This window comes from Chrysochloris asiatica, unplaced genomic scaffold, assembly GCF_000296735.1.
Source record: "Chrysochloris asiatica unplaced genomic scaffold, ChrAsi1.0 scaffold00184, whole genome shotgun sequence".
NCBI classification, from domain to species: Eukaryota; Metazoa; Chordata; class Mammalia; order Afrosoricida; family Chrysochloridae; genus Chrysochloris; species Chrysochloris asiatica.
Window position 1 is genome coordinate 1,579,565 of NW_006408702.1, and position 27,288 is coordinate 1,606,852.

The window sequence follows — 27,288 nt, forward strand, 5'->3', positions numbered from 1 at the left end:
AAGGATGTCATGCTGGGTAAGATGGAGGGTCAGAGAAAAAGAGGAAGACCCCCAACGAGATGGATTGGCCAGGTGGTATCATTGATGGACTCAAGTTTGGCAGCAGTAGTGAGGTTGGCCCAGGATCGGACATTGTTTTGCTCTGCTGTGCATGGGGTCGCTATGAGTCAATTCTGACTCGATGGCACCTGACAACAACAACATGCTGGAGAGCAAGTTTCAGAGTCTTTTCTGACATCTATTTTAGTCTTTTCCTTCATTCCTGTCTTAATGACCTTTTTCTTTCTTCTTAAATGATGTTTTAGATGTCATCCACACGTTTTTTGGGTTTCAGTCACTATTGTCTAATACATCAAATCTGTTCTTGAAATGATCTCTAAATCCAATTGTGATATGTTCAAGGTCATATTTTGGCTCTTGTGGACTTGTGTTAATTTTCTTCAGTTTTTGCCCGAACTTGCATATGAGCAATTGATGGTCTGTTCCACAGTGTGCCCCTGGCTTTGTTTTGGCTGATGATATGGAACTTTTCCACCGTCTCTTTCCACAGGTGTACTTAATTGGTATTGGTGTATTACATCTGGTAAGGTCCATGTGTACAGTCAGATATCTTTCACGTTGTTTACACATGGTATCTGCAATGAATAGGCTATTGGCCTTTCAAAATTCTGTTATGTGATATCCAGCATTGTTTCTATCATTAAAAGCCATATTTTCCAATAAATGATCCTTCCTCTTTATTTCCAACTTTTGCATTACAATCCCCGGTAATTATCAGTACATCTTAATTACATGTTTGATCAATTTCAGACTGAATATGTTGATAGAATTCTTCAATTTCATCATCACTAGCTTTAATGACTGGTTTGTAACTTTTGATAGGTGTATTAGTTGGTCTTCCTTGTAGGCATATGGCTATTATCCTATCACAGGCAGTATCATGCTTCAATATGAATCTAGAAATGATGCTGGAAATCATAAGATAGAATTTGCAAGACAATGACTTATTCACTGACCTTTTCTCAATAATACAAATGATAAGCACATGTGGGTCTTGCCAGATGGAATACACAGGAATCAAACTGACTATGTCTCTGGGAAGAGATGATTAAGAAGGCTGATATTATCAGCCACAGTAAGGGCAAGGGCCAACCTTCACACAGACCATCAATTACCCAAATCTAAGTTCAGACTGAAGCTAAAGACAATTAAAACATGTCCAGGAAAGCTTCAGTATTCATGGGCTTTGGACTTCCTGAATAATTTTTAAGCCTTGAAAGAAAGTTAAAATAATGCTAGGGAGTTATTAGTCAATTAGGCTTCTGGGACAAGATGGTAGAACAGGCAGATATACTAAACAGACCCTCTACCACAAAGGCACAGGAAACCAAGTAGAACAGATCTGGATGGTGATTCTGGAACTCTTTCTGCTGGCAGCTGTGGATTGACACCGTAGCCCAGAGGCACAGGATGTGTGCTGGAGGTTGGTGGCTGGGGGGGTACAGTTCTCCCTTGTTCCCTGCACCTCCTGGTGGCCAAGGGTGTGACTAGCCTTAGCACACCTGAATCAGGAGGCTCGTAAATTTTGCCCCACTAGATCTTTTATAGCTATTGTTTCTTTTGGGGAGACAGCAATTGTGTCTATAAGGGCCAGCCACATTTATACCATCTGCGGCTCCACCAATGGGTAATTGTCACTGTTCACGTCTGGACTACCTGATTAACAATAATTAGTAGCCAACATTCAACAAACCTACCATGAACTGTGTCACAAGGACAGCAAACAGAGAACTGGGTATAAACTTCTAGTAGTCTCAGTCACACCCATGGGGAGGCAGAGGGTAAGTGCCTAGGGAACGCCAGCATGCAATCATCAATTAAGTATAAATACAGAGATGCCATAATGTCTTAGAGACAACAATTTCAGCCTACATGAAGAAGCAGAGCAGAGTGGCTCAAACAGGTTACCAAAATACAGAGTCAGAAAATATAATACCAGAAATGATATCAGAGCTGCCTGATAAGGCATTGAAGGGAATGATTCATGGGCACCTTCAATGGATTGATAGAGTGATGGAGAGATATTAGGATGAAAGCAAGGAGAACACAGAAATAACTTTAGAAAGCTTCAATAAAACATTACAAGAACAAACTGACAAAAATTAAAGAAAAATTAGAAATCATACAAAAACAGCACGTGGAAGTCCAGGGGATTAATGTTAAAATTTTGGCAATAGCTAATATGTACTGCCTGATCAACGGAAATCAGCAGTCAACATTCAACAAAGGAGTGGAGAAGTGTTATAGGATCAATGGAGGCTTAAAGACCAATCTCTCAATATCCAGCTGACAGAGGGAGCAGTCAGAGGAAGGAACAAAAAAATCCTAAGAGAACCTAGGAATTATGTGGGACACCATCAAAAGGAATATCTGAGAGGACAATAAATGCTGGCTAGGATGTGGAGAAACTGGGACTGTCCTACATTGCTGGTGGGATGGTAAAATGGTCCAACCACTCTGAAAAGCAATATGGTGCTTCCTCAGAAGGTTGGAAATAGAAATACCTTATGATCCAGCAATTCCTCTACTTGGTATTCACCCACAAAAAATACGAGTCATAACACGAGTAGATATATGCACACCAATGTTCATAGCAGCACTATTTACAATAGCAAAAAGATGGAGACCGCCTCGGTGCCCATCAATGGAAGAATGGATAAACAAACTGTGGTACACACACACAATGGAATATTATGCTGCCTAGAAGAATAACAAGGAAGCTGCAAACCACTGCATAACATGGATGAACCTTGAGGACATTATGGTCAGTTACAAAAGGAGAAAAACTGCATAGGACCATTATTGTAAAAGATTAAGAAAAAGAACCCACCCTAAAAGGGGGGGAAAAATCTTTGCTGATAACTGGAATATATGGGGTAGGGTGAGGAGAGGGAGGGGAAGGTGGAGCACAGGATAGTTTTGGTGCTAGGGCAATACACAAGAAGGGGGAGGGGAATGGAAGAACAAGGTGGATGGGAGAAAATTAAGGCAGGTTTGCATGGCCTAAGTGGGACAAAGGTAGATAATGATGTATGCACAGGCTTGGAACAACAGGGCTCTGGGATACAGGGATTGAGGCATAGCTTGAATGGATTACAGAGGGGAAATCATGTTAAGATGCTTGGCTGTCTTTCGAATCTTGGTTTCCCTTGCCTACCATTGTAAATAGACACTTGAGGGGGAGATGTAGGAATAGCCAGAAATATCACCATAGAAAGCTTGTAAGTCTGTCTTCTGCCTATAACTGATTGGAATACCTAAAATGGGACTTGCCCAGTGAAGGAGGCTTCCTGCAGAGCCTTTTCATTGCATAAGACCATAGGTGGAATCCTGAACCTCTTCCAGAATCTTCAGAGGTGGGAAATTTTCACTTGAAAGGACAAGCAGATCAGCCTGGAGCGGCTAGAAGAACAGAAGATACTTCTTGAAAGAAAGACTAGCAGGAAAAATAAAAAACTATAATGGCAGTCGAATTGACTACTACAAGAACAAGTAAGCTGTTCACCTGAGAGCCATCAAGGCAAGTAGTCGGGTCGCCTCAGGGCAAACCCCCTTCTAAGACTGAGACACATGCAGGCATGTGGTCTGGCTGGTGACCACGTTAGTCACCAATAAGGGGAAGCATGAGGGGAAACCAGCAATGAAGTTGTGAGTTAAGTCCAACCACGTTCAACAGACTTCTATGAACCTAGGCTGAGATCATGTTGGCCAGCAGTATGGCAAGACCTGGGGACTCCTGGGCCCAGAGACAGTGACATGGCTACAGAGGACTGAAGCATCCAGCTGATATGAAGTGAGGGGAAATGCACGAGAACACCCATACTTGCAGATAGTATCCACTTGACCTGGCTTCAATGGCTGGATGTTGAGAACTCAACTAGAATAAGAAAGAAGAGGAAAAAAGGAGTAATCCGTTATAATTTGATGAACTTCTCCTATGCTTATGGATGTAGTAGCTCAAAGGAGGGAACAAATCTTTACAGCGAGGATCACTCCCACCCCTTCGGTACATAGGGTTGACAGGGATGGGCAACTTTACACATTGGCTACCCAAAATAGGGAGGCTACAGAGGCAAGAAGCTTACACGCTTTCAAGGGGGAGCCTAGTTCCAGAGGGTGTGGGGGAAGGTAGAATCTCCACTGAGTGGTTTCCAATCTGTTGGGACGGAGCTGATGAAAGGAGATGGGGATAAGAACTTTTGTGATACAGTAGTAACTAATTGCTATCAGGACTGACTGTGAGGGTCGGAAATATAAAGGAGGGGAATGTAACAAAAATGGGGGAGTGGTTGATTTTGCAGTCTGGGAACGGAGGTCCCTGGGACCATCAAGTGAGAAGAACGGAGTGTGGGGCCCTACCCAGAGAAGCAGTGACGCCAGAAATAGAGTGAGAGAAGATGATGTGGAGAGATGGAGCAGCTGGGGACTCTGGACTCAGGGAGGGAGAAGGGCTGTGTGCTGATGGCTGGGGGGCAGGCTTGTGGGATGTACCCTTTGGTTGTTTGATAATGCATGGAGGCGACTGTAATTGCAATGAAACGAAATACAACAGGATGAATGTAAAGCTAATGTTCTCCCATGTAAAATATCACATCATTCATAATAAAAACTTAAATCAATAAATAAAGAGGAGTATCTTTCACCTGGTTGGAATTCCAGAACAGGAGGAAACAAAGAAAACTGTAGAAGAGTTACTGGAGGAAAACTTCCCTAATATCATGAAAGATGAGAATATATACATTCACGAAGCTGAGTGAACTCCAGATAGGCTGGACCCCATGAGAAAATTACCAAGACATATTATCATGAAACTCTCTGAAACAAGGACAAAGGAAGAATCCGTATAGCAGCTTGAGAAAAACAGAAAACTACCTACAAGGGAGAATAAAACTATGCTCTCATTTCTCAGCAGAAACCATGTCAGCGAGAAGACAATGGGAGTTTTATATATATAAAACTATGAAAGAAAGAGAATTGCCAACTATGGATCATATACCCATCAAAATTTCTCCTCAAATATGATAGTGATTATCAGGATTCTTCCATATAAACAGAAATTAAAAGAATTTGTAAAAACCCAGCTAAACTTACAAAATATACTAAAGGAAGTTCCCTAAACAGAGACCAGCAGTACCTAACAACCTGAGATTAACATACATGACAATATTGCCCAGAACTCAACCCAGATATACTGTTGTTGTTGTTGTTAAGTGCCGTTGAGTCGGGTCCGACCCATAGCGACCCTGTACAGGGTTTCCAAGGGTGTAAATCTTTACGGGAGTAGAAAGCCTCATCTTTCTCCCGCGGAGCAGCTGGTAGTTTCGAACCGCTGACCTTAAGGTCCGCAGCCCGATTCGTAACCACTACGCTACCAGAGCTCCTGTTGTTAAGTGCCATTAAGTCATTTCTGACTTGACCCTGGGATATGGTAGTTTCAACTGCCGACCTTGTGGTTTGCAGTTCAGTGTTTATCCAACAGCACCAAACCAGATATAAAAGTATCCAAATTAAAACAGTCCTGGTGTGGCGCTGCGGGCTAATGCGTTGGACTGTAAGGTTGGTTTGAATCACAAGGTTGGCGGTTCAAGCTCACCAGCTGCTCCTCAGAAACCCTATACAGGGTCACTATGGGTCAGAACCAAATCGATGGCTCTTAACAACAACTTCTATTCACTTAACTATTACATTACTCCTTGTGTTTCCTGCTACCTTCATCTTTCCTCTGCTAACTTCCCTCTTGCTGTGCATTGTCCTCCCTGTCACCTATATAACATGTATTTGCCCTCTAGCCCATGAATAATACCTACCCCCAACCATCATAGATCATTTCTTTCTTTCTTTGTTTGGAACAATTGTATAATTTACAGTTTCAAAGTAACAGTGATAAACACCCTTCTGACCTCCCATCTCGAACCCTTCACTGGGATCAAGTCTCTATCTTGAGGTGTGAAGTTTTGAGTATGCTTCCATAATTCTTCTTTTGCTGGGGTATCAAGGCTTCTCCCAGGTTGTAATTCACCCAGGCCACAGCTCGTTGCCTGAACAGAAAGCCTCATCTTTCTCTCTCAGAGCCACTGACAGCTTGGCTCTGAGCCATCGGCAGTATGAAGTTTTTATAGTCCAAGAAACAAAGAGAGCCAGGAAATTCCAAGTGGTTTCGATGAGTCTTTTGGATATTCATCAAACTGTTTCTTGAAATTCACTCCAAAATTGTGTTTGGTTACGATGACAAACAAGGCATGTCTGAGGGCCCAATGTCTATCTGCTAGGTTTCTAAATAGTTAGACTCCAGTTTGGATGGAATTCAGGGCGCTTAGAGTCCTGGTGTGGTGTTGTAGGATACAACACTGGACTGAAAGGTCAGTTTCAACTACAAGGGCAGTGGTTCAAAACCATCAGTCACTCCTTGGAAACCCTATATGGAAATGACTCGCCAGCACTTAACAACAACAGCTACACATAAACTTAAAGTTGTTGTTGTTGATGTGAAGTGCCATCAAGTTGGTTCAGACCCAAAGAGATCCTGTATAGGGTTTCTGAGGAGCAGCTGGTGTGCTTGAACCGCCGACCTTGCCGTTGAAATGGCTTTGCAGTCTGGTGCATTAACCACAGCATCACTCTAAAGCTTAGGTTACTTTAGATCTTAAATATTTGCCCGGTGAGACCAGGTAGCAGCCATGTTCTTCTAGCTTGGCATACATGATGTAGCTTGTTTTTACCTTCCATATCCACAAAGTAGAGACCAGGTGGGTTATCGCTCTGTCCTTTCCCCTGGATGAGTGGGAGGCCACACAGAGCCAAGGGTATGGTCTCTGTCCAGATTATCTGGCCGCAGATTGTGGTTCAAAGCAGTTCTGGAGATCCATGAAGTTGTGTTCACTGGAAGAGCCCATATGGGCGAGGGGCATTGAAGAGGGACTACAGGCCAGAGTCCAGGCTGGACCAAGTCTAGGCTTTGTCAGGTCTTTGGAAAAGCCCCAGCCTGACCCAACCATCTGTATGACCTCTTTAAACTCTATGAAGCCAAGATTATGATGATGGAGGATGGGGGGATTTTGTTTGTTTTCTATGTGGTCTTCACTGAGGTTTAACAAGTGAAAAAGGAAGGACAGATCTCACAACTGTTCTGCTCCCTGAGTTTTCACAAATTGAACGCACTTGTTGGCAGGAGTACCTGGGCGGTGCAAGCAGATCCCATACTTGACTGCTAACTGGAAGGTTGGAGATTGGAGTTTACCCACAGGCACCTTAGAAGAAAGTCCTGGTGATTACTTATGAAAAATCAGTCACTGAAAACCCAGTTTACTCTGACACACATCGGGTCACCGTGAGTCAAAGTCAACATGACAACAAGCAGTTGGCCGAATAATATTTTTGACACATTAACTGATTTCATTTAGTATTTCTTTTTTTCTCTTTGGGTGGACAATGAGACCATCCTGTGATCAGAGAGACGGCAGCAAATGATGGGGGACTCTGGGTTGACAAGCATATTCTGTAAGGGGCCAGATAGTCAATAGTTCAGGCTCGGCAGGCCATATGGTGTGTGATGCAACCACTCAGCCCTGCTGGTATAGCTCCAAAGTGTGACTCTGCTTGAATAAAGTTTCATTTGCAAAACCAGGCAACGGGCCAGAGCTGGCCCACAGGCTGTGGTACACACTGTTTTGGAGAAAGTATCCGGAATACAAAGCAAGGCTCCCCTCTAACCTTTACCCTACCTCTTATGCACTAGAAAACAATTCCCTTACCTGGGGGGGAGGAGGTCTCAGGAGACTACTGGTGCAGGCTACTCTAGAAAGAGGGACTCCGGGTTCTGATTTCCAAGTAGAGCCCGGCGGAAATGCTAACTCTCTAGATGATTCATAGGCTCTAAGAGCAAACAGAGGTTAAGAACACCCTGCTTAAAAGCTATACTGGCTTGTCCCCTCCCTGGCTCAGGCAAAATTACAAAGCTCGTTTAGGGCTGCTGATATATGACCACAGGGTCAACCTGAAGGCACTCAGCTCTAGCTCTGTGGGTCAGCAAACTTAGCTCCTCCAGTTGAGTGCTTCTTACCCAAAGCCACTCAGCTTTACTTTCTCCACAGGCTGGGATGCCCACTGTTCTGTTTCATGCTTTGCTTCTTGGATCTGTTGCTTCCCTGGTATCAAACAAAGCATTCGGCTCCTGGGTTGAGGAGGTTCAATGTTCAGGGCTCTCTGGTCCAAAAGAGGTGCTCCACTCCAGGCTCTCCCTGGTTGTTAGTGAGATTCCCCATTTCTGCTTCCAATAGGGTTCAATTTATACCCAGCAGGATGGCAAAACTGACCAATCACAATGAACTCTGTTAACAATCACACACAGCGAATCAGATAATCCATCAACAATTTCTGCTACCTTTTCTTATCCAGATCCATCAAGAAAAGTTGTCAGGTGGGAGTTTACTGAGACTAGGGGGTCCTGGTGTGGTGCTGTAGGATAAGCACTGGAACGCAAGGTAGGTTTGATTGGCAAGGTCGGTGGGTCTAACTCACCAGGCGCTCCTTGGAAACCTTGTACATGGCTCCTATGAATCTTAACAATAACAAGTGACTGTTGTCAAGGAGCCCTGGTAAAGAGTTATAGCCTCAGAAACCCTATATAGGGTTGCTAGGAGTTACACCCAAACACGGCTGTTGTTAAGGGCCAAGTCATTTCCAACTCAGTGACCAGTACAGAGTTTCTGAGGAGCAGCTTGGGGGTTTGAACTGCTGACCTTGCAGTTAGCAGTGCAGTGCTTATCCTACAGCACCACACCAGGACTATGGCTAGAAAAGCCATGAAATAATCCAATGTACTTCAGCTTCCCAGGGCTCCGGGGGAGAATGGACCTGGTAGAAATGATCATCCAGTGTGTTTAGGGTCCCAGTCCAGGACAAATGAGGTAGTTCTATAAATACTTGCTGAATGGGCAAAAGAATAGCTTCCTGTGTCACACAGCACAACATAACAGGAGCAGTCCATGGCTGGCCCTATAGTGGCCACATGGACCTTGATGAGGGACGTCTCATGGTAGCAGGTAGGTTCCCTTGGCTGGGGGCCAAGTGGGGGTAATGACTCAGCAGGTCCTGTGTGACCAGATGTCCCAAGGACCACCTGTGTCCTCCCAAAACTAAGATATCTAGTCAAGGCAGGTAAGCTAGGGACTCTGGAATTGATTGGGAATCCAACCCTATTAGGAATTCAGAAGGCAAACTAGGTTGTTTTCTCAAAAATGCAGAAAGCTACCTTTCTCATGAACCTTGGAGCATAGCCTGAGATTAGTTCATGGCATAGAATAAATTTTGAGTTATCATCAAGCTTTGTTGTAGCTTTAGATTTATCCACCTTCATCAATTGGATTCTCCATAGTTACTGACTACCTTGTACACTTCACAGCAAGCAGCTGCAGAAGAGACTTAATGTGAGATAAAAGAACTCCTGGGTCCAACAGAACCCAGAGAGGTGGCCTGTAGGACACCAGAGACACCCTGGAAGGGCCGCCCTCCACAGCTCCGCTTACCCTCTTCTTCTTCCCACAGACAAGTCCCCTTTCCAGCTCCCATCAAGCTATCGTCCCGATTTCATCCTCCAAGCTCTCTGCCTACCCTTGAGGTCACCTCATCCCTGCAGGCTACTTCTCTTTCCTTTTTGGAGACTTCTCACGACTTCACATGGGTCTCCACTACACTGTTCACCACTAACGTTGAGTCCTGGTGAGCTAGGTTCTCACTGGCTGCGGCTCCTCTGTAGCCCCAACAGAGAATCTGGCACAAAATGGCCTGGAATGACAGAAGCCATGCTGAGTTGCACTATAACTGTATTGTTGTTGCTAAGTGCCGTCGAGTCAGTTCCAACCCATAGCGACCCTGTATAGGTATGTTGTTGTTGTTGTTAAGTGCCGTCGAGTCGGTTCCGACCCATAGCGACCCTGTACAGGGTTTCCGAGGGTGTAAATCCTTACGGGAGTAGAAAGCCTCATCTTTCTCCCGCGGAGCGGCTGGTAGTTTCGAACCGCTGACCTTAAGGTTCGCAGCCCGATTCGTAACCACTACGCTACCAGAGTATACTCAGGGTTTATTTCAAAATGACATGAAAGATTTGATGTTTTCTGTCTTCTCCTGGGGCACTACCTTGGACAACAAGGGAAAAGAGGCACAGCACTTTTCTAGCAACATGACTCATTAGAGACAATATGTGGGTGGGGTCCCAGGGTGATATAAAGGGTTAACACGCTTAGCTGCTAATCCAAAGGCTGGAGGTTCAAGACGACACAGAGATGCTTCAGAAGAAAGACCTGGAAATTCTACTTTCAAAAAAAACCAGTACCGAAAACCCAATGAAACACAATTAATTACACTTGGACACACATGGGCCACTGAGTCAGTGCCAACACAACAACTGGTACCTGGAAGCAAGATCCAGTACTCAGGCCAGAAACATGCACAGCTGCTCCTTCTTCATGGCTGTCTCTGGAATACAAGCTTTCTGAGAGTCCTTGTGAGACTGTGACATCAGCTAGGGCCTCCCCAAGATAACACAGAGGGCCCCTCAATACAGGGGCATAAGTGTATTACAACCATTCCCTCAGGGAGCTGGTAAAAAATAATCCCAGGGGGTCCCGACTGGGAAATAGAAGCTCCAACAGGTTAAACAACTGTGCCGTGGGCAAGTAAGAGGTGGAGATAAGATGAAATGGGAATCTGGCCCAGGCAGACCTGAAAGAGGCTGCCCACTGGGTATCACAGGCCTGGAAGGGCTGCCCAGCCCACTGATAGGGTCATCTGGGGACAATCACCAATTTTTTTAAATTTTTACTTCCTTAGGACGTTCTAAACACAATTAGATGCTTAGCAAGATTGCCAAATGCCCAGAGCAGATCTCCAGATGGCAAACAGACACAAACCGTTGCTCAACGTCATTATTTGTGGGAGAAATGCATATAAAAGTCTCAATGAGAGAGATGAAATAAAGCGTATGACTTGTTGAGTGGAAGACTGATTATTTTCTCTCTAAATCTTCACTCAATTCACAAGAAAAAGTTTCCAAAAAAGTCTCACCCTCTCCACATCCACCAGAAGAGCTACAATGGAAAAGACTGATGACATCAAGTGTTGGTCCTCACGTGAAGGTGGGGAGGGTGCGGAGGCACTGCGACCTCTCCTGGCTCATTGACATGCACATGGGACTCAGACGGTTCATCGCGAGTTTGCGGACACTCACCACATGGGCTGTGCTGACACATGCTGGCTGTGGGGATCCATGGTCGGTACGCTTCTCACTGTGGAGTACCTTCAATACATCGTTTTCCAGAATAAAGACAGGAATATGGTAGGGAAGTTTTGGTGAAGAACAAAGTGTGGAGACAAAGGTGAGCTCCTAGTGGGCAAGGGTCCTGCCCAAGGTTGGGTCTGCAAGGCCCCAGGGCAGAAACAAACACAGAGTAGAGAAGCAAAAAAGGTTTGCAGAAATGAACAGAATCTTGAGACAGCAGATCTGTCCTGTTCTTGATCATGGGTGAAGAAAGTGCCAGCTGAGAACACGTCTTTGCTTTTCTTGTTCTATTAGATTTTGAGAAATTGGAAGACAAAGTAGCCAGGACAACTCAGAATTGCATCCAGAGACATGGCATGTACAGCAAGCCAGTGCTGCATGAGCAAATGAGCAAAGCTGTAGAGCACGGAGATGGCATGGGTGGCTCTGTCTCTCTGGGACAGGGGACGCCCTAGTTGTAAGGCCTTCACTGAAAGACATCCAAGGAGCACAGGTAACTGATGTTTAAATCTACTAGACTTGAATCTTTGACAGACGGCTACCAGGTTGTAGCTCTCTGCTAGCATGTCAATTTCCCCATCCTGTGTTCCCAGCTCAGTGGCCCTGATGCATTTTTATTAACCTTCTATGCATCTCTAGTAACCTTTCTGCTTGGCTTTTACACAAAAGTATCTGAGCAGTTCTTCCTCAGCCCACACAGCCCTCCCTCAAACACATGCCTCCTAATGAGATACTAGCATTCGTGTTAAAGAGGAATTTTCTACCTTGCAGGTTTTTGGAGGAAACTCCCACAAACAGTACCACAGATGAAGCAGAAAAGGACCAGTCTAGGAAACTGGTTTGAAAACATGGATGGTCCCCACGACCTCCGTGTCAGCTGGCAAGAAACAGAAATTTCAATAGCTGTAAAGACCAAGAGTATGGAAAAAACGGAGACTTTCTTGCCAGTACCTTTGTACAGTGAATAAACTATCTGCAGCAAATGGGGAAGGAGCCAGGAATATAAAGCAAAGAGGTGGGGCCGGGTGCGGGGCTCATTCCAAGCAGAGAGGTACATGGTGGAGAGATCTGGACCCCACTGTGAGGTCTCCAAGCAGTGAGTCAGTGATTTAAGGAGTGAGACAGGAAGGGACATTGTTTTGGTCAAGCTTGGCTCCTCGGTTTTGATCAGCTGTGCTTTGTAAAAATCACCCCATCAGATCGTCCAGTAAACACAGATGTGAAAGACAGCCAGGACTTCATAGAGTATGCCCCATGTGTATTTGGCCTGGAAGCGCCAGGGACTGCTGCTAAGACCCCCTCTGAAGACCAGTCTAGCACTTCCCTTTCACCCTGGGCTGGTTAAATGAAGGAGTAACTAGGCAACTGAAAGGGGGAAAAGACTGTTATGGCAAAAAATCAGACAGTATCCATAAAGTAAATGTTACAAAGGAAAAGCACACTGTTCCCTCACTCGGGGATACACAGGCCAGGTTATGATCTGAAACCTCTTCTTGAAATTGCCCTGAGCATCTCTAGCTGTGAGCTACAGCCTTGCTGGGGAGGGCAGGCCAGATGGAGGGACAGTGGGCAGGACTGGTGGTGAGGGTGCGGCAGATGAGGATCCCTATCCTGGCTGCTTGGTGAGAAGAGAAGGGAGGTGTGGGCCTACCTGGTGATGCACTTTCTTGCTTATATCATAATTCCTAACACATTATTGTCTGGAGAAGAATAAATGTGCTATAAGGCATGTATTTGGGGGGCATTGAATTAACTGAGTGAAGATGTTTCCACAGAAAATACACCTCCAGTTGCCAACTTAGTTATGGGGTGTCTGTTCTGCCTTGGTAGTGCAGTGGGTTAAGCATTGCAATGCTAACCAAAAGGCTGGCAATTCAAACTCACCAGTCACTCCAAAGCGGAAAGGAGAGATTGTCTGCCCCTGTAAACCCTCGTGAACGGTTCTACTCTGTCTTCCAGGGCCCCCAGAGTGAGAATCCACTTGACAACAGCAGATTGGGTTTTTGGTTTGGCTGTGCGGTAGGCAATGAAGGCAAAATGAAATCTGTTTGGATTGATTTGTTTACCACCGTCCCAGATTTATTTTGAAGCCTTAACTTCTATCAGAGCCCCAAACTCAAACTCACTGCCCCCAAGTTAATTCCAACTGATAGCGACTATATATAAGGTTTCCGGGCTATAAATTTTTATAGCAGCAGAAAGTCTCCTCTTTCTTTCACAGAAATGGTGGGTTTGAACTGCTGACCACTGCTTAACCTAAAACCACCGGGGTTCCTTTAATCCCTATGTTGTTGTTGTTAAGTGCCGTTGAGTCAGTTTCGAGTCAGTTTCAACTCAGAGCGACCCTATGCCCAACAGAACAAAACATTGCCTGATCCTGCGACCGCCTCACAATTGTTGCTGTTTAAGCTCATTGTTCCTACCACCATGTTAGTCCATCTCAATGAAGGTCTTCCTCTTTTTCTCTGACCTTCTACTTTATCAAATATGATGTCCAATCCAGGGACTTGTCTCTCCTGACAACATGTACAAGGTAGGAGACACTAAAAGTCTCTCTCTCCATCCTCACACCTAAAGAACATTCTGGCTACACTTTTAATACACATTTGTTGGTTCTGCTGGCAATTCATGATACTCTTAATACTCTTCTCCAGCATCATAATTCAAATGCATCGATTCTTCTCCCATCTTCTTTATTCATTCTCCAACTTTCGCATGCATATGAAGCTATTGAAAATTCCATGGCTTCCATCAGGCACATCTTGGTCCTCAAACTGACATCTTTGCTCTTGAACACTTTAAAGAGGTCTTGTAGTTTCATTTCAGAGCGTGTAGGGGAAGGTAAAATCCCCACTGAATAGTTCTCATTTTGTCTGTTAAAAGGAGATGGGAATAAGATTCCTATGATTCAATAGCGAGCAATTGTTATCATGACTAATTGCGATTGTCACAACTGTAAAGGTAGAAGTTGTTAACGAAAAGGGGGGAGTAGTTAATCTTACAGTCCAGGAACAGAGGAACCTACCACCATCAAGGGAGAAAAGCATGAGCAAAATGTGGGACTCTATCCAGAGAAACAGCAACACCAGAGATGGAGGCAGGGATGACGACATGAAGAGATAGAGCAGCTGAGGACTCTAGACTCCTGGAAAGAGAAAGACTGTGTGCTGGCAGCCAGAAGGCAGGCTTGCAGAATGAGCCCTTTGGTAGTTAAAATGATTATATATTCTGAGTGTTTTTGTGTACCTCCAAAAAAGGCACAGAAGGAATAAAAGCAAATACTGTTGAATGATGATGCATGGAAGGGAACTGTAATAGTTTCAACGAAACGAAATACAATAGGACGAATGTAAAACTGATGTTCTACCATGTAAACTATCACTCAACTCACAATAAAAACTTAAAAAAAAAAAAAAAAGAGGTCTTGTGCAGCAGATTTGCCTAAAGCAATACATCATCTGATTTCTTGATCTGATTTTGATGAGGGTGAATTGTGGATTCAAGCAAAATGAAGTCTTTGACAACTACAATCTTTTCTCTGTTTTTTGTGATGTTATTTATTGGTCCAGTTGTGAGGATTTTTGTTTTCTTTACATTGAGAGATAATCCATACTGAAGACTGTAGTCTTTGATCTTCATCAGTAAGTATTTGAAGTCCTTGTCCCTTCAACAAACAAGGTTGTGTCAGCTGCATATCACAGGCTGTTAATGAGTTGTCCTCCAATTTTGATGCTACATTCTTCTTCATATAATTTAGATTCTCAGAATATTTGTTCAGCATACAGGAGTCCTGGCACGGCACTGTAGCATAAGGACTGAACTGTTAACTATAGGGTTGATGGTTCAAATCCTCTGGCCACTCCTTGGAAACACTATACAGAGTCTATGAGTTGGAAATGACTCGATGGCACTTCATAACAACATACAGATTGACTATTTAGGGTGAAAGAAAACAACCTTTGCATACAGCTTTCCTGACTTACACTATTCAGTATCCCCTTGCTTTGTTTGAATGACTGTTCCTTGGTCTATGTACAGGTCATAAGAGCGTGCTGGGATATCCATTTTTCACAATGTTATCCATACTTTGTTATGTTTCACATAGTCAAATGCTTTGGCATAGTCAAAAAAGCACAAGTAAACTTTCTGGAGTACTGGTGTAGCACTGTAGGATAATCACTGGACTGTTAACCACAAGATCCGTGCTTCAAACTCACCAGCTGCTCCTCAGAAACCCTACACAGGGTCACTATAAGCCAGAACCAACTCAACGACAACAACAACAAAACTTCTTTCTGGCATTCTCTGCTTTCAGTCAATATGCATCTGACATCAGCAATGACATTCCTAGGTCTACATTGTCTTCTGAATCTAACTTGACTTTCTGGCAGCTCCCTGTCAATGTACTGCTGTAATGATTTTTGAATTATCTTCAACAAAGTTTGCATGCATGTGATATTAATGATATTGTCCGACTGGTTCTGCATTTTGTTGGGCCACCTTTCCTTGGAATGGGTGACCCATGGAGATCTATGGATCTCTTCCATTGGTTGCCAGGTAGCTGTCATCCAAATTTCTGGGCATAGATGAGTGAGTGTCTCCAGAGCTGTATCAATTAGTTTACACACTTCAATTAGTTTTGTGTCACTTCCTGGAACCTAATTTATTAACAATACCTACAACGCAGCTTGGAGTCCTGGTGTGGCGCTGTGGGTTAATGCGCCAGACTGCAAAGTTGTTTGAAACTGGCAGTTCAAGCTTACCAACTGCTCATTGGAAACCCTACACAGGGTCGCTATGGGTTGGAACTGACTTGATGGCACTTCACAACATCAACAGTGCAGCTTGGACTTCTTCCTTCAATATCATTCATTCTTGATCATATGCTACCTTTAGAAATGCTCGAACACTGACCAGTTCTTTTTGGTACAGCAACTCTGTATTTATTTCTTCAATCTTCGTTTGATATTTTCTGAGTCACTTACTATTTTGCCTAACGAAACCTTCAATATTTAACCCAAGACTTGAATTTAAAAAGCAAGATAAAACAGGTCCCCTACTCTGAGGAAAGCGGGGCCTCCCTGAGGAGAGACATTTATATTGAAGTTCAATGGTGGCAAAAGTCAGGTGAGTGGAAGGCTTAGGGCAGAGATTTTGAGAGTGGAATGATATGCAGGGAGCAGAAAGGAAGCCTTCAGACCAGTATTTAGTGTAGGGCTCAGCCTCCATGCAGCAGTATGGGCTGAATCAGTGAGATGTGCCATTGAACTTTTGCCTCAGTGGGTCTCTCTGGCTCCTATGAGGAGACTGGTGTGGAAGGAACTGAAGACCGGTGCCTGGGTCCACACCTGGCCTGCGACCACCCAGCTGTGTGACATTGGACACGTTATTTAGACTCTCGATGATTCCTTGTTCGGGAATCGTGGTGTGGCGCTGCAGGATGATACACTTGACTGCAAGGTCAGTTGTTCTAACTCACCGGCCACCCCTTGGAAACCCTACACAGGGTCACTTTGAGTTGGAACTGACTCGAAGGTATTTAACAGCAACAACAAAATCTGGAAATAAGATGATCCCGCTATCGTGTTGTTGTTCATTGCCATTAGGTTGGCTCTACCTCAGGGCAATACGAGGAAGACCTGTCTAACCCTGGGCCATCTGCAGGATCACTGGAATGCTTGATTTCAGTATTGTGGTCACTACGGATTCTGAGTGCCTTTCATCTCCCTAGGTGGAGGCCTTTGTACTCAACATTCCTCTGATAATCAGATATGAAGGAGGGGAAAAAATGATGACTGGGGGACTAGAACCGGGCAATGTAGAATGGCACTGTTTACAGAGAAGGGGAGAAAGAGGGTCTGGTGTCCGGTGTCTTAGACCTTAAAATCCAGTAGCGTTGGCAGGACTGTGCCCCTCAAGGGCAGTCAGGGATTTTTATCTGTAGTTGCTGCCACTGTCAGCCTGCATCTAGCAAAGCCTTTGGTTTAGAGCAAGGGTGGGGAACCCTTTTTCTGCCAAGTGCCATTTGGATATTTATAACATCATTCACAAGTCAGACAAAATTATCAACTTAAAAGTTAGTCTGCTATATTTGCTCAAACATTTAACTAACTCATCCCTGACGTGATGGCTAGAATTGCAGTTGCCTTGGCAGGGCCAGACCAAATGAGTTTGAGGGCCTTATATGGCCCCTGGGCCAGACATTCCCCACCACTGGCCTAGGGCCCCGTTGACCTTTTCTGTGGGTCATTGCAGGACTCGAGATTAGACATACAGACTTCACTTTCAATGATGTGTTGACGTCCATAAACATCTGCTGTTCTAAAACCCACAGCTCCTCTTCTCAGCAGCCTGTATTCTCCAGACCGATAATTTCCTCTATCCTCAGTGAGAACAATCAGAAGGGTGCTGTGAATCGAATCCTGTCCTCCAAAATCAATGCAGTAGTCCTAATCTGTAGCTGTGAAGATGAATGTTTGGGAATAGGGCTCTTCTACCGTTACGCTAACGAGGCAATTCCAGAGTAGGGAGGGCACTAAACACAATCCCTTCTGAGTGGTGTCTTATAAAGGGCAGAGAAGCTATAGAGGGAAGACACATGTGAGGATCCCTCTGTTAGCCAAGGGATGTCTGGGGCTACTGATAAAGGACCCTCCCTTCGAGCCCAGGCCCTGGTTGTACATCTAGCTGCCAGAACTATGGGACAATGGATATTTGTTCTTTAGTGGTACTGTGATTATTACAGCACCTGAGGTTTTCAGCCTTAGTCAACCATTGGACTCATCTGGGAGATTTGAAACATTTGATTTCTGGGTCCCACTTCCAGAGTGTGTGATATCTTTGGTATGGCTCATGTAGGCCAGGCATCATGGTTTTTAAACATAGAGGGATTTCAGTTATTAATCAGCATGACTTTAACTGTGCACATAAATAATTTCTTTTTAGTCCTGATTTATAACTTGCGCATTTTCAAAACGGACTCAGTTAGATATAAAACAGGCCATTTAAAAAAGGAGTGAAAACTTGAAGAGAACAAGAGAAAACCTGGTGGTGCAGGAATTATAATGGATCCTAAGATCTAGTCCTGTGTTTCCTACAGCAAATGAGCAAAGAGGTATAGGATCACCATGGTCCACACAGGAAAACTAGAGTGGTGCCAGGCCAGCAGTTCAAACCCACCAGCTGCTCCTCAGAAACCCTATACAAGGCCACTATGATTCGGAACCGACTCAATGGCACTTAATAACAACATGAGCGGTGCAAACGCTTATAACACTCAGCTGCTAACTGAAAGGCGTTTTGAGTTCACTCAGAGATATCTTGAAAGAAAGCCCTGGCTCCTACTTCTGAAAAAGAAACCACTGAAGCCCCCTGGAGCACAGTTCTACTCTTAGACGCATGGAGTAGCCATGCATCTAAGAAGACTTAGTGGCAACCAACTTCATGAAGCCATCGGTTGTTCCACGGCAACCCCATGCCGAAGAGAATGGTCCAGTAGCCTGACGACGTGCCATCCCATAACTGGCTTCAGATCCCATCATTGTAATCTACAGGCTTTTCCCTGGCTGAGTTTTGGAAGCAGATTGCCTAGTCTGCTTCCAAACTTTCTGCCTAGTCTGTGTTCGTCTAGAAGTTCTGCTGAAACGGGTTCACCATCACGGCACCATGTAAGCTTCCACTGAGATGGGTGGACTGGCTAGGAACTGAACCCAGGTCTCGCATACCGGAGGCAAGAATTCTATCATGGAGCCACCAATATCTCACAAAGTAATCTGCAGAGACACACAACCCAAACACTTTCCCCTACCAAATGTTTCTAGGAGGACAGGTAAAAGAAGATTTAGATGAACAGAAGGGCTGAGCACACAGATACTTCATGACGCATTCACCACCAGACAGTTCCTCACTCCGTCAGCACTCTTTCTTAAAGATCTGCAAGCTTCCCTAGGATGACCTTGGCCACCTCAGCCCAAGAAACAGGAGAGGCAGGTCTGTAATGCCCTTGCTGGGAAACATTTCTTCTATGGCCCAGCCATGGAACCCTAACCCAGCTTTCCACACAACTTCATTCATCCAAGTTCACAGAAGAGTTCTCCTGGAGCCCGGAAAAGACCTGCCAAGTCACCACTAGGTACACATGACACCCCTGAACCCCAAGTTCTTGGTTCGTTTCACTTTCCCAGTGCCCACATTTCCAGTGGGAGGCAGATCTGGGTTTGCACGAGGCAGTGTACTGCACCTCAGAGCTCTTGACCTCAGACATCTCCATCAGGGCACTGGGCGAACTCGCCAGTTGAGGGCACTTACGGGGGGTGGTCGCATTTCCTCTGCCGGAAGCGGGCTCCTGTGCCACACGTTCGGCTGCACATGCTCCAGGTGCCCCATGGGCTCCAGTCTCCATCCACGTGCTCTGGGATGGGCGTCTTGCTGACACACTCCCCGGCGCGGCACCACTAAAACACAGAGGGAGGGCCCAAGGGCCAGGCTACTCAGACTCACCCAATGAGTGACCCACCCATGCCTAAAACACCATGCTCCCCCACCTCCCAAATCATTATTTGTGATTCCGGAATCATTGGGTGGTGCCTCAATGACTAACCGAGAGGTTGGCAGTAGGAACTCACCCAACGGCACCTGGTGATCTGCTTCTGTAAGACTACAGCCAAGAAAACTCTAACAGGGTTGCGCTAAGTTCGAACCGACCGACTCAGCAGATTGGATTGGCTTTTTTAGTTGGGTGGTACAAACAGGAAGCGCTTGGCTGATACTAAAAGGCTGTACCATGTGAGTGAGTCCTGGTTCTTCCTGAGGACAAGAGAAAACCAATCTTCTGAAACAGAATTGTGGCACCAACCTCAAGGCACAACAGTCTTGGTCCCGGTGTCAGAGTGAAAATCGAATTTCCTTTCTAATTCTCTTTCGATTCTTCCTACAAGACCAGGGATAAAGTCCCAGATTGTTGCTCCTATGTCTTGAACAGCTCTCTTTAGATTTACCGGTCTCTCCTGTGGATAAGCATCAGTGCAAGCCTGTTCTCTTACTATCTAGCTAGAATTTGATAGCATTCCTCGTTTAAATCCATTTTACAATACATACATACATTATGTATGTCAAATGTATATTACTTTTCGATTTAAGGCAGACTGATAATATGTTTCCTTTTAAATAAACTTACTCTTATGAGAAAAGGAGCTCATTTAACAAAGATATGAACTAAATTCTTGCAACTTGTAAGAAAAGAGAAGTGGAGCGATGAAGGTGTGCCCAGAGGGGGTTCCATGGGTATCCCAGGTATTTCACCTGGGGGCTGGCTCGGAGCACAGAATGCAGCCACCTCTGAGAAGGAGCCATGGGTTGCATCCTGCAGGGAGACAGGGGGTTACCTTGTCTGCCCCACACTCAGTGCCATCCAGGGGAGGGTCCAGCTTGGTCTTGCACGATGCATCTCCTTCAACCAGGCACCACAGTCCCGCACACATCAGATGCTGGAGGGAGAAGGGCAGGACACGTCAGTGCTGAAAACATCTGCACACAGCAGTCACAGCTGAAACCGCTCCCAGCTGCAGAGCTGAGGCAGCAGGGGGGCCCAATTACCAGTTCATATTTGGAATTGGAAATAGGAGAAGAAGGAGCGTCCTGAATCTGGATGCCAAAGCATCCATTCATTTCTTTAACTGGTTCATTTACTGCAGGGGTGGAGAAATTTCTGCTGCCAAAATTTATAACATCATTCACGGGCTACACAAAATTATCCACTTAAAAATTAGCCTGCTATATTTGGTCAAACATTTCATTAACTCACCCTTAATGTGATAGAGCTCTGGTAGCGTAGTGGTTACGAATCGGGCTGCGAACCTTAAGGTCAGCGGTTCAAAACTACCAGCCGCTCTGTGGGAGAAAGATGAGGCTTTCTACTCCCGTAAAGATTTACACCCTCGGAAACCCTGTACAGGGTCGCTATGGGTAGCAGCAGACTCGCCTGCACTTAACAACAACAAATGTGATGGAGCCCTGGGGTGGTGCTGTGGGTTAATGTGCTGGACTGCAAAGGCAGTTTGATCCGCAAGGGCACCGGTTCAAGCTCACCAACTGCTTCTCTGAAACCCTACACAGGGTCGCTATGGGTCAGAAATGACTCGATGGCACTTAACAACAACAAATGTGACAGTTGTTGTGGCATTGTAAGATAATGCACTGGACCTAAACGCTGGTATGAACCATAAGGTTGATGATTCAAACTAACCAGCCACTCCTTGGAAACCCTATACAGGGTCACTGTGAGTCAGAATCAATTCAATGGCACATTAACAACAACAATAAAAATAGTTTGGTTGGAACTGTGGTTGCCCTGGCAGAGCCAGACCAAATGATTAGGCGGGGCCTTATATGACCCACGGTTTGGACGTTCCCCACCCCTGATTTACTGAAATGAAATTCTGTGTATTTACTGCTAGGAGGGCTTGTCTCCTGGGGATTCAGCTCAGCATTCAAACATTAGCTACTGGGCACCTACAAGGTGTAAGACACAGGCTCTCAGCTGGGAGCCATGGCTGCTGTCTCCCAGAAGTAATTAGCAAACAGATGGCCTCCATTAAATGTAATGAAGTAGGAGACAGAGACCAATGGTTATAAGGAAGCAAGTAGGGCTGCTGGAAGAGCTAGCTCTGGAGCTGAGGCAGGGAGGGGGGGGTGATAGGTGAGTAAGAGCCATGTGGACCCCAAGGGGAAAACACGAGGTCCTCATGGGGTTTAGCTAAATGGGTCCTCTGTTGTTACCACAGTGGACACCCGTTTTCCAGCTCAACTGAGCTGTGCATAGTTTCATATAATATTCCACCTAGAGAATGTCACAACATCCATAAATCTGCTATGAAAAGAAATCTGCAGAAACAGGAAAAGGCATTTTGAAACAGGGCTTCCTACTTGTATTAAGTAGGGAATTTGGTCATGAGACAAGTTACCAAGCTAGGGAAGCTGCCGCTGCTGTGGCTCAGCCCTGTGTTCCTAGGCCTCTCGGGCATCTCCAGCCCCTCCACAGGAGTGCCCCTGGGACAGCTGCCCTCATACCATGCCTGCTTCTCAAGGTTCCTTGGGGGGGTGCTTTCTCTGGCTACAGAGCAACCCTCAACCAATAAGGGAGGGAGCTGGAGCTGGATAAATACCCTAGCTTCCTCACTACTCGGTGGGGTGATTCCAAAAGGTTCTGATGGATGGTCTTGTCACCCACAGCAGTACCCTGCCCATCAATGTACCTTCTCTTGTGTCCTCACTCCCTAGGATCACTTACCAGATAAACTACTTGCACCCAAATCCTCCTCTCTCATGGTCAGGAAATTGAGAACACATGGACTTAAGGATCTTTTAAAGACACAGTGCTTTCAGCATGCCAAACCCAGTCATGGCTAAAAGGCCTGATTGGAGTGGGGAGACATCACCCTTCAGGATGTAGCTGAAGGACCCTCTGGTACCTTCAGGGAGGATAAAGGTCACCAGGTCCCTGAGATGCACCTCAGGGCAGTCACAGCAGGCTTGCAAAGGGTGTGCTGAGCTCAGTTCAGATGTCTAATGTCTCAAGTAGCTGCAAACATCTGCATAGATGTACAACTCTGCTGTCTAACATCCAAAATGTTTATAAGTTGAAAAGACAAAAATAAAACAAAAAGGAAAACAGAGCTGGAGGGAGCTTTTTAAAAGAGCTAAAGGAAGCTCCCAACTCCTTCTCCTTTATCAAGGTTTTCTGAGCTGATCTGTATCCTGAAGAAGTTGATGATTCATGTGGAACACTGAACACTGGGGTTCAAAATACCTGCATGTTCTCATTATTTTTCACATCTTGGAGGAATGGTAATGGGATGAGAGCCCTGAGCGTAGCACCAGCTGGTCTTACAACAATTTACTGCACCTCATTAAATGTTTGATTCCATGAACTGTGACCTCAGAGCTCTTTGAAAGTGTGGTGTCAGTGTGTGGACATGTGTTCATAAGACATGACTGGTCCAGGAGGTGAATATATGATATTTAAGGAGTGGTTGGGATTAGGAGTCAGAGGAAGAAGGTGGGGTCCAACTGTTTATGTGCATTTTATACACAGCATTTTCTTCTCCTCTTTTTTAATCATTAAAGAAAAACAGAATGAGGTTGGGCAAATATTTCTTAAATGAAATAAAAAGGACTAACAACAACAACAACAAAACACTAACCACAGAAGGTGGGGCATGATGACAGACTAGGCAGAAAGGCTGTGTAGACCCTCTTCAGCAAAGATAAAGAAAACTGGAAGAAAAAGATTCAGAGGATGGTCCTAGAACTCTGAGCTTCAGATAAAGGGATACCTAAGTGGATTGTGGGCTCACCAGGAACAAGAATTTCAACAGAAGCAAGAAAGGAGGTGACTTCTGATTTGGGGCATCCAGTGTGACCAGCTGTGAACATTTTGAACATTGTGAGCAGATTGAAAAGCACAGGAGCATTCCTGTCGCAGAAGCCTGCCTGCCACTTGCAAAGACAAAGGCGCATTTACTTATTTATTTTATTTTCCAACTCATCTCCTTTCTGGTAACCAGAGGTGAGACCTGTACAAGTAGACATTCCCAGGGAAAGACCCACGCAGATCCCACAGCTAGACCCACAACAGAAACAGCTATGCCATAAGTCTCTCCGAAATCAATCCTGGTGGAATGGACATGAGGGGAAGAAGAAAAGGGGGGAAGGTAATGATAGTTCAAAGAAGTACCGTAGAACTATCTTGAAATTTCTCAGGTAGCTAGAAAGGCAGGAGTCTATTATGTGGCACTAAAGAATTACTATTATTTTCCTGCTGTTGTTCCCTGGTTATTGCTTATTTATTTTATTTACTTTTCCAATTTTATTGTCCTTATATTGCTTTTTCTGATTTTTGTTTTCAGTTTTGTTTCTTTGTTCTCCTTTTATCTTGTGGGAGCGTTTTCTCTTCTTGCCTCATCTGACAAGAGACAGCAACTTCAGCCATACAATCAAGTCACAACTGAACTCTCTAAAACCCCGCCAAATGGGCAAGAGCCAGTACTAGATGCTATACACCAGACCAGTACTACAACCAGCATCTGCTAAATCCACTCCAAATTGAACTGTATGAATAGTGAACAGAAAAGCTTGTCTCCTGATTACACCCAATTAGGAGGCAATTAGTGAGTGCCTAGCAATACATCAACATACCTTCATCAAGTTTATACAAATAAAACACCACAACAATGCCTAAAAAGCAGAAAATTTCTGCTCACAAGCAGAAACAAGACAGACCAGCTTAAAGAAACAACCAAGAGGAAGAGCTAGAAAATACTTTTGAGAAAAAAGAGGCACTGGAACTACCTGAAAAAGAATTCAAGAGAATAATATTGAGGTACAACCAAATGTTCTACAGAGAGGTGGAGGAAAACAAGGAAGAATTCAGGAAAGCACTACAGGAACAATCAAAATAGAAATAGTATTGGAGACAATTCAAAAGCTGAAAACAGAGGTACAGATGATCAAAACTAAAATATCAGGAATACACAATATACTGAATAGCAAAGGAAAAGAATTGAATCAATGGAAGCCAGGATTAGCAAACTCTCACTACTATGGTATAGCAGGATCAGCACTAGACTGTGAATCAGGAGGGTTCAAACACACCAGCTGCTCCTTGGAAACCCTATGAGTTGCAACTGACTCAATGAAAGTTGACAAAGATAGAAGATCAATCAGAAAAAATAATGCAACAATATGAAGAAAGCCTAAGATTCAAGTGAGACAACATGAAGAGGAATAACCTACAGGTGATTGCATTTCCAGAATAGGAAGAGACAAAGAAAACTACAGAAAAGACAGTTGAAGAGCTGCTGGAAGACTATTTCTCTAACATAATGAAAGATGAGAAGATAGCATTCAAGAAGCTGAATGAAACCCAGGAAGAACAGACCTCAAAAGAAAATCAACAAGACATGTTACAATCAAATTCTCCAAAATCAAAGACAAGGAAAGAATCCTGAAAGCAGCTCAAGGGAAATGAAATGTTACATACAAAGGAAAACCAATACCATTAGGCTCTGATTTGTCAGCAGAAACCATTCAGGTAAGAAGGCACTGGGAAGACATATACAAAACTCTGAAAGAAAATAATTGCCAACCAAGAATCATATACCCAGCAAAGGTGTCTATGAAATATGATGGCAAAATTAGAACACTTCTGGACAAACAGAAATGAAAGAACTCTGTAAAAGTCAAGACAACTCTCCAAAATGTACTAAAGGGAGTTCTTTGGACTGAGAACCAACAAGAGTAGACAAAAACTAGAGATTAGCATACATGCCAACACCACCTAGAATTCGATCTAGATATGGAAGTGTCCAGAGGAGAACAAAACTGCAACACTGAAAACAGGATATCCAGGATGTCAGTCTAGATCAGGACAACTATAAAGCAAAGGAAGGGAAAATAGAGTTCCAGAGTTCCAGGCGGTGAGTGGACAAGTAGATTTCAAGATAAAACAGACTTTATTAAAATGGGGAAGAAGTTAATAAACTACATGGTAACCTCAAAGATACTTAATGCACCCTCACATCAAATCAAGAAAAGAAAAATCCATGGATATTTTACAACTCTTTAAAACTATGAAGAAGTTGACAAGGGAAAGCTCAAGAAAAATGAACTCAGCAGAGCAAAGCATGAAGAAGAAAGAAACCAGTAGCACCACACACACACACACACACAAACCCCACAAAATGACTGTAATTAATTCATACCCATAGTCAAGAGATAGACAGTAGCATAATGGATAATAGAACAGGATCCTTCAATACTCTGTCTACAATCGACACACCTTACATACGAAGGAAAAAAGTAGACTAAAAATTAAAGGATGGAAAAATATATCAAGCTAATTGTAATGAAAAATGAGCAGGAGTGACAAGTTTAATCTCTGATAAACTTTAAGGCAAAAACTACGATAAACCAAGAAGGGAGATGGGGCTTGATGGAGGCTAGGGTGGAGGTGCAGTGAAGTTCGCCATCAGCCAAACCACAGAATACCAGGCAAAGCAGACCCCAGGCAGAGATATGAAACTCGGAACCACATAGCTAGGAATAGTTGAAAAGATTGAAGGTTTATATCTAGTGGAAGTTGAAGTTGAAGTAAGAAATCTCATGCTTTTGAATCTGCTGGCCTTGAAGGCACAGAGATGACATCTTGGGTGAGACCAAATGGCAAGACCAAGTGGGGAGCAGAAACATAACAGGAAAACATGGTGGAAACTTTGGAGCAAAGCTGGACAATACACTTTGTTGGTTTTGCTTTGTTCTGATTTTCTCTTTTATTTGGTCATTGACCGCCTCCCACCCCCCCAGACTGTTGTTGCGCCTCCATTCTGGTAACTCTAGAGGGAGCCTAAGTGAGTAGACACCCCTACCCTCACCACTGGTGGGATCTTCTGTCACACATGAGCACACATACTCAGCCCAAGAGCAGGCCCTGAACGAATTTTTGTTTGTTTGTTTTAAATAAGGGAAAGGGCAGGACACGGATGTAGAGAGGGAAAGAGAGTTTAAAAACTAAACAGGCTGAAAATTAAATTAAAGCCTGAGGTATAGCATAACAACCAACAGTGGCATCTTGGAATCTCTCAGGAAGCTTTGAAAGCAAGGAGCTGAAGAGAGGACATTAAAGTAGGCTACAGAATTTTTTGTTGTTGTTTTCTTCTCTCCCACCTCACCCTTTTCTGTGATTATAGACTGCAGTATACAGCCTAGTTTTGTTTTTCTTTTCTTTTCTTTTCTTTTTTTTTTCTGCTGGTGCTGTTTTGCTGTTTTATGCTCCCCCCTCTACCTTTGGAGGACTCTTTCTCTCCCTATATTACACAACAAGAGTCATCAACTGCTGCCATATAGCCAAGCTACAATCACACTCTATAAAACACCAAAACCCAGGCAAGAACCAATAC

The 27,288-nt window shown here is 44.3% G+C and overlaps 1 protein-coding gene across 1 annotated transcript in view; it reads right to left on the reverse strand.

Annotated features, from left to right (window-relative positions):
• The window catches only part of ADAMTS17 (ADAM metallopeptidase with thrombospondin type 1 motif, 17), a 744,430-nt gene that overhangs the window by 252,290 nt on the left and 464,852 nt on the right, over positions 1-27,288 (reverse strand). The window contains exons 11-12 of the mRNA XM_006872136.1: positions 20,719-20,820; positions 19,643-19,788 (exon numbers count right to left, since the gene is read on the reverse strand). Coding sequence (XP_006872198.1) covers positions 19,643-19,788; positions 20,719-20,820 — 248 coding nt within the window. The remainder of the gene's footprint in view (positions 1-19,642; positions 19,789-20,718; positions 20,821-27,288) is intronic.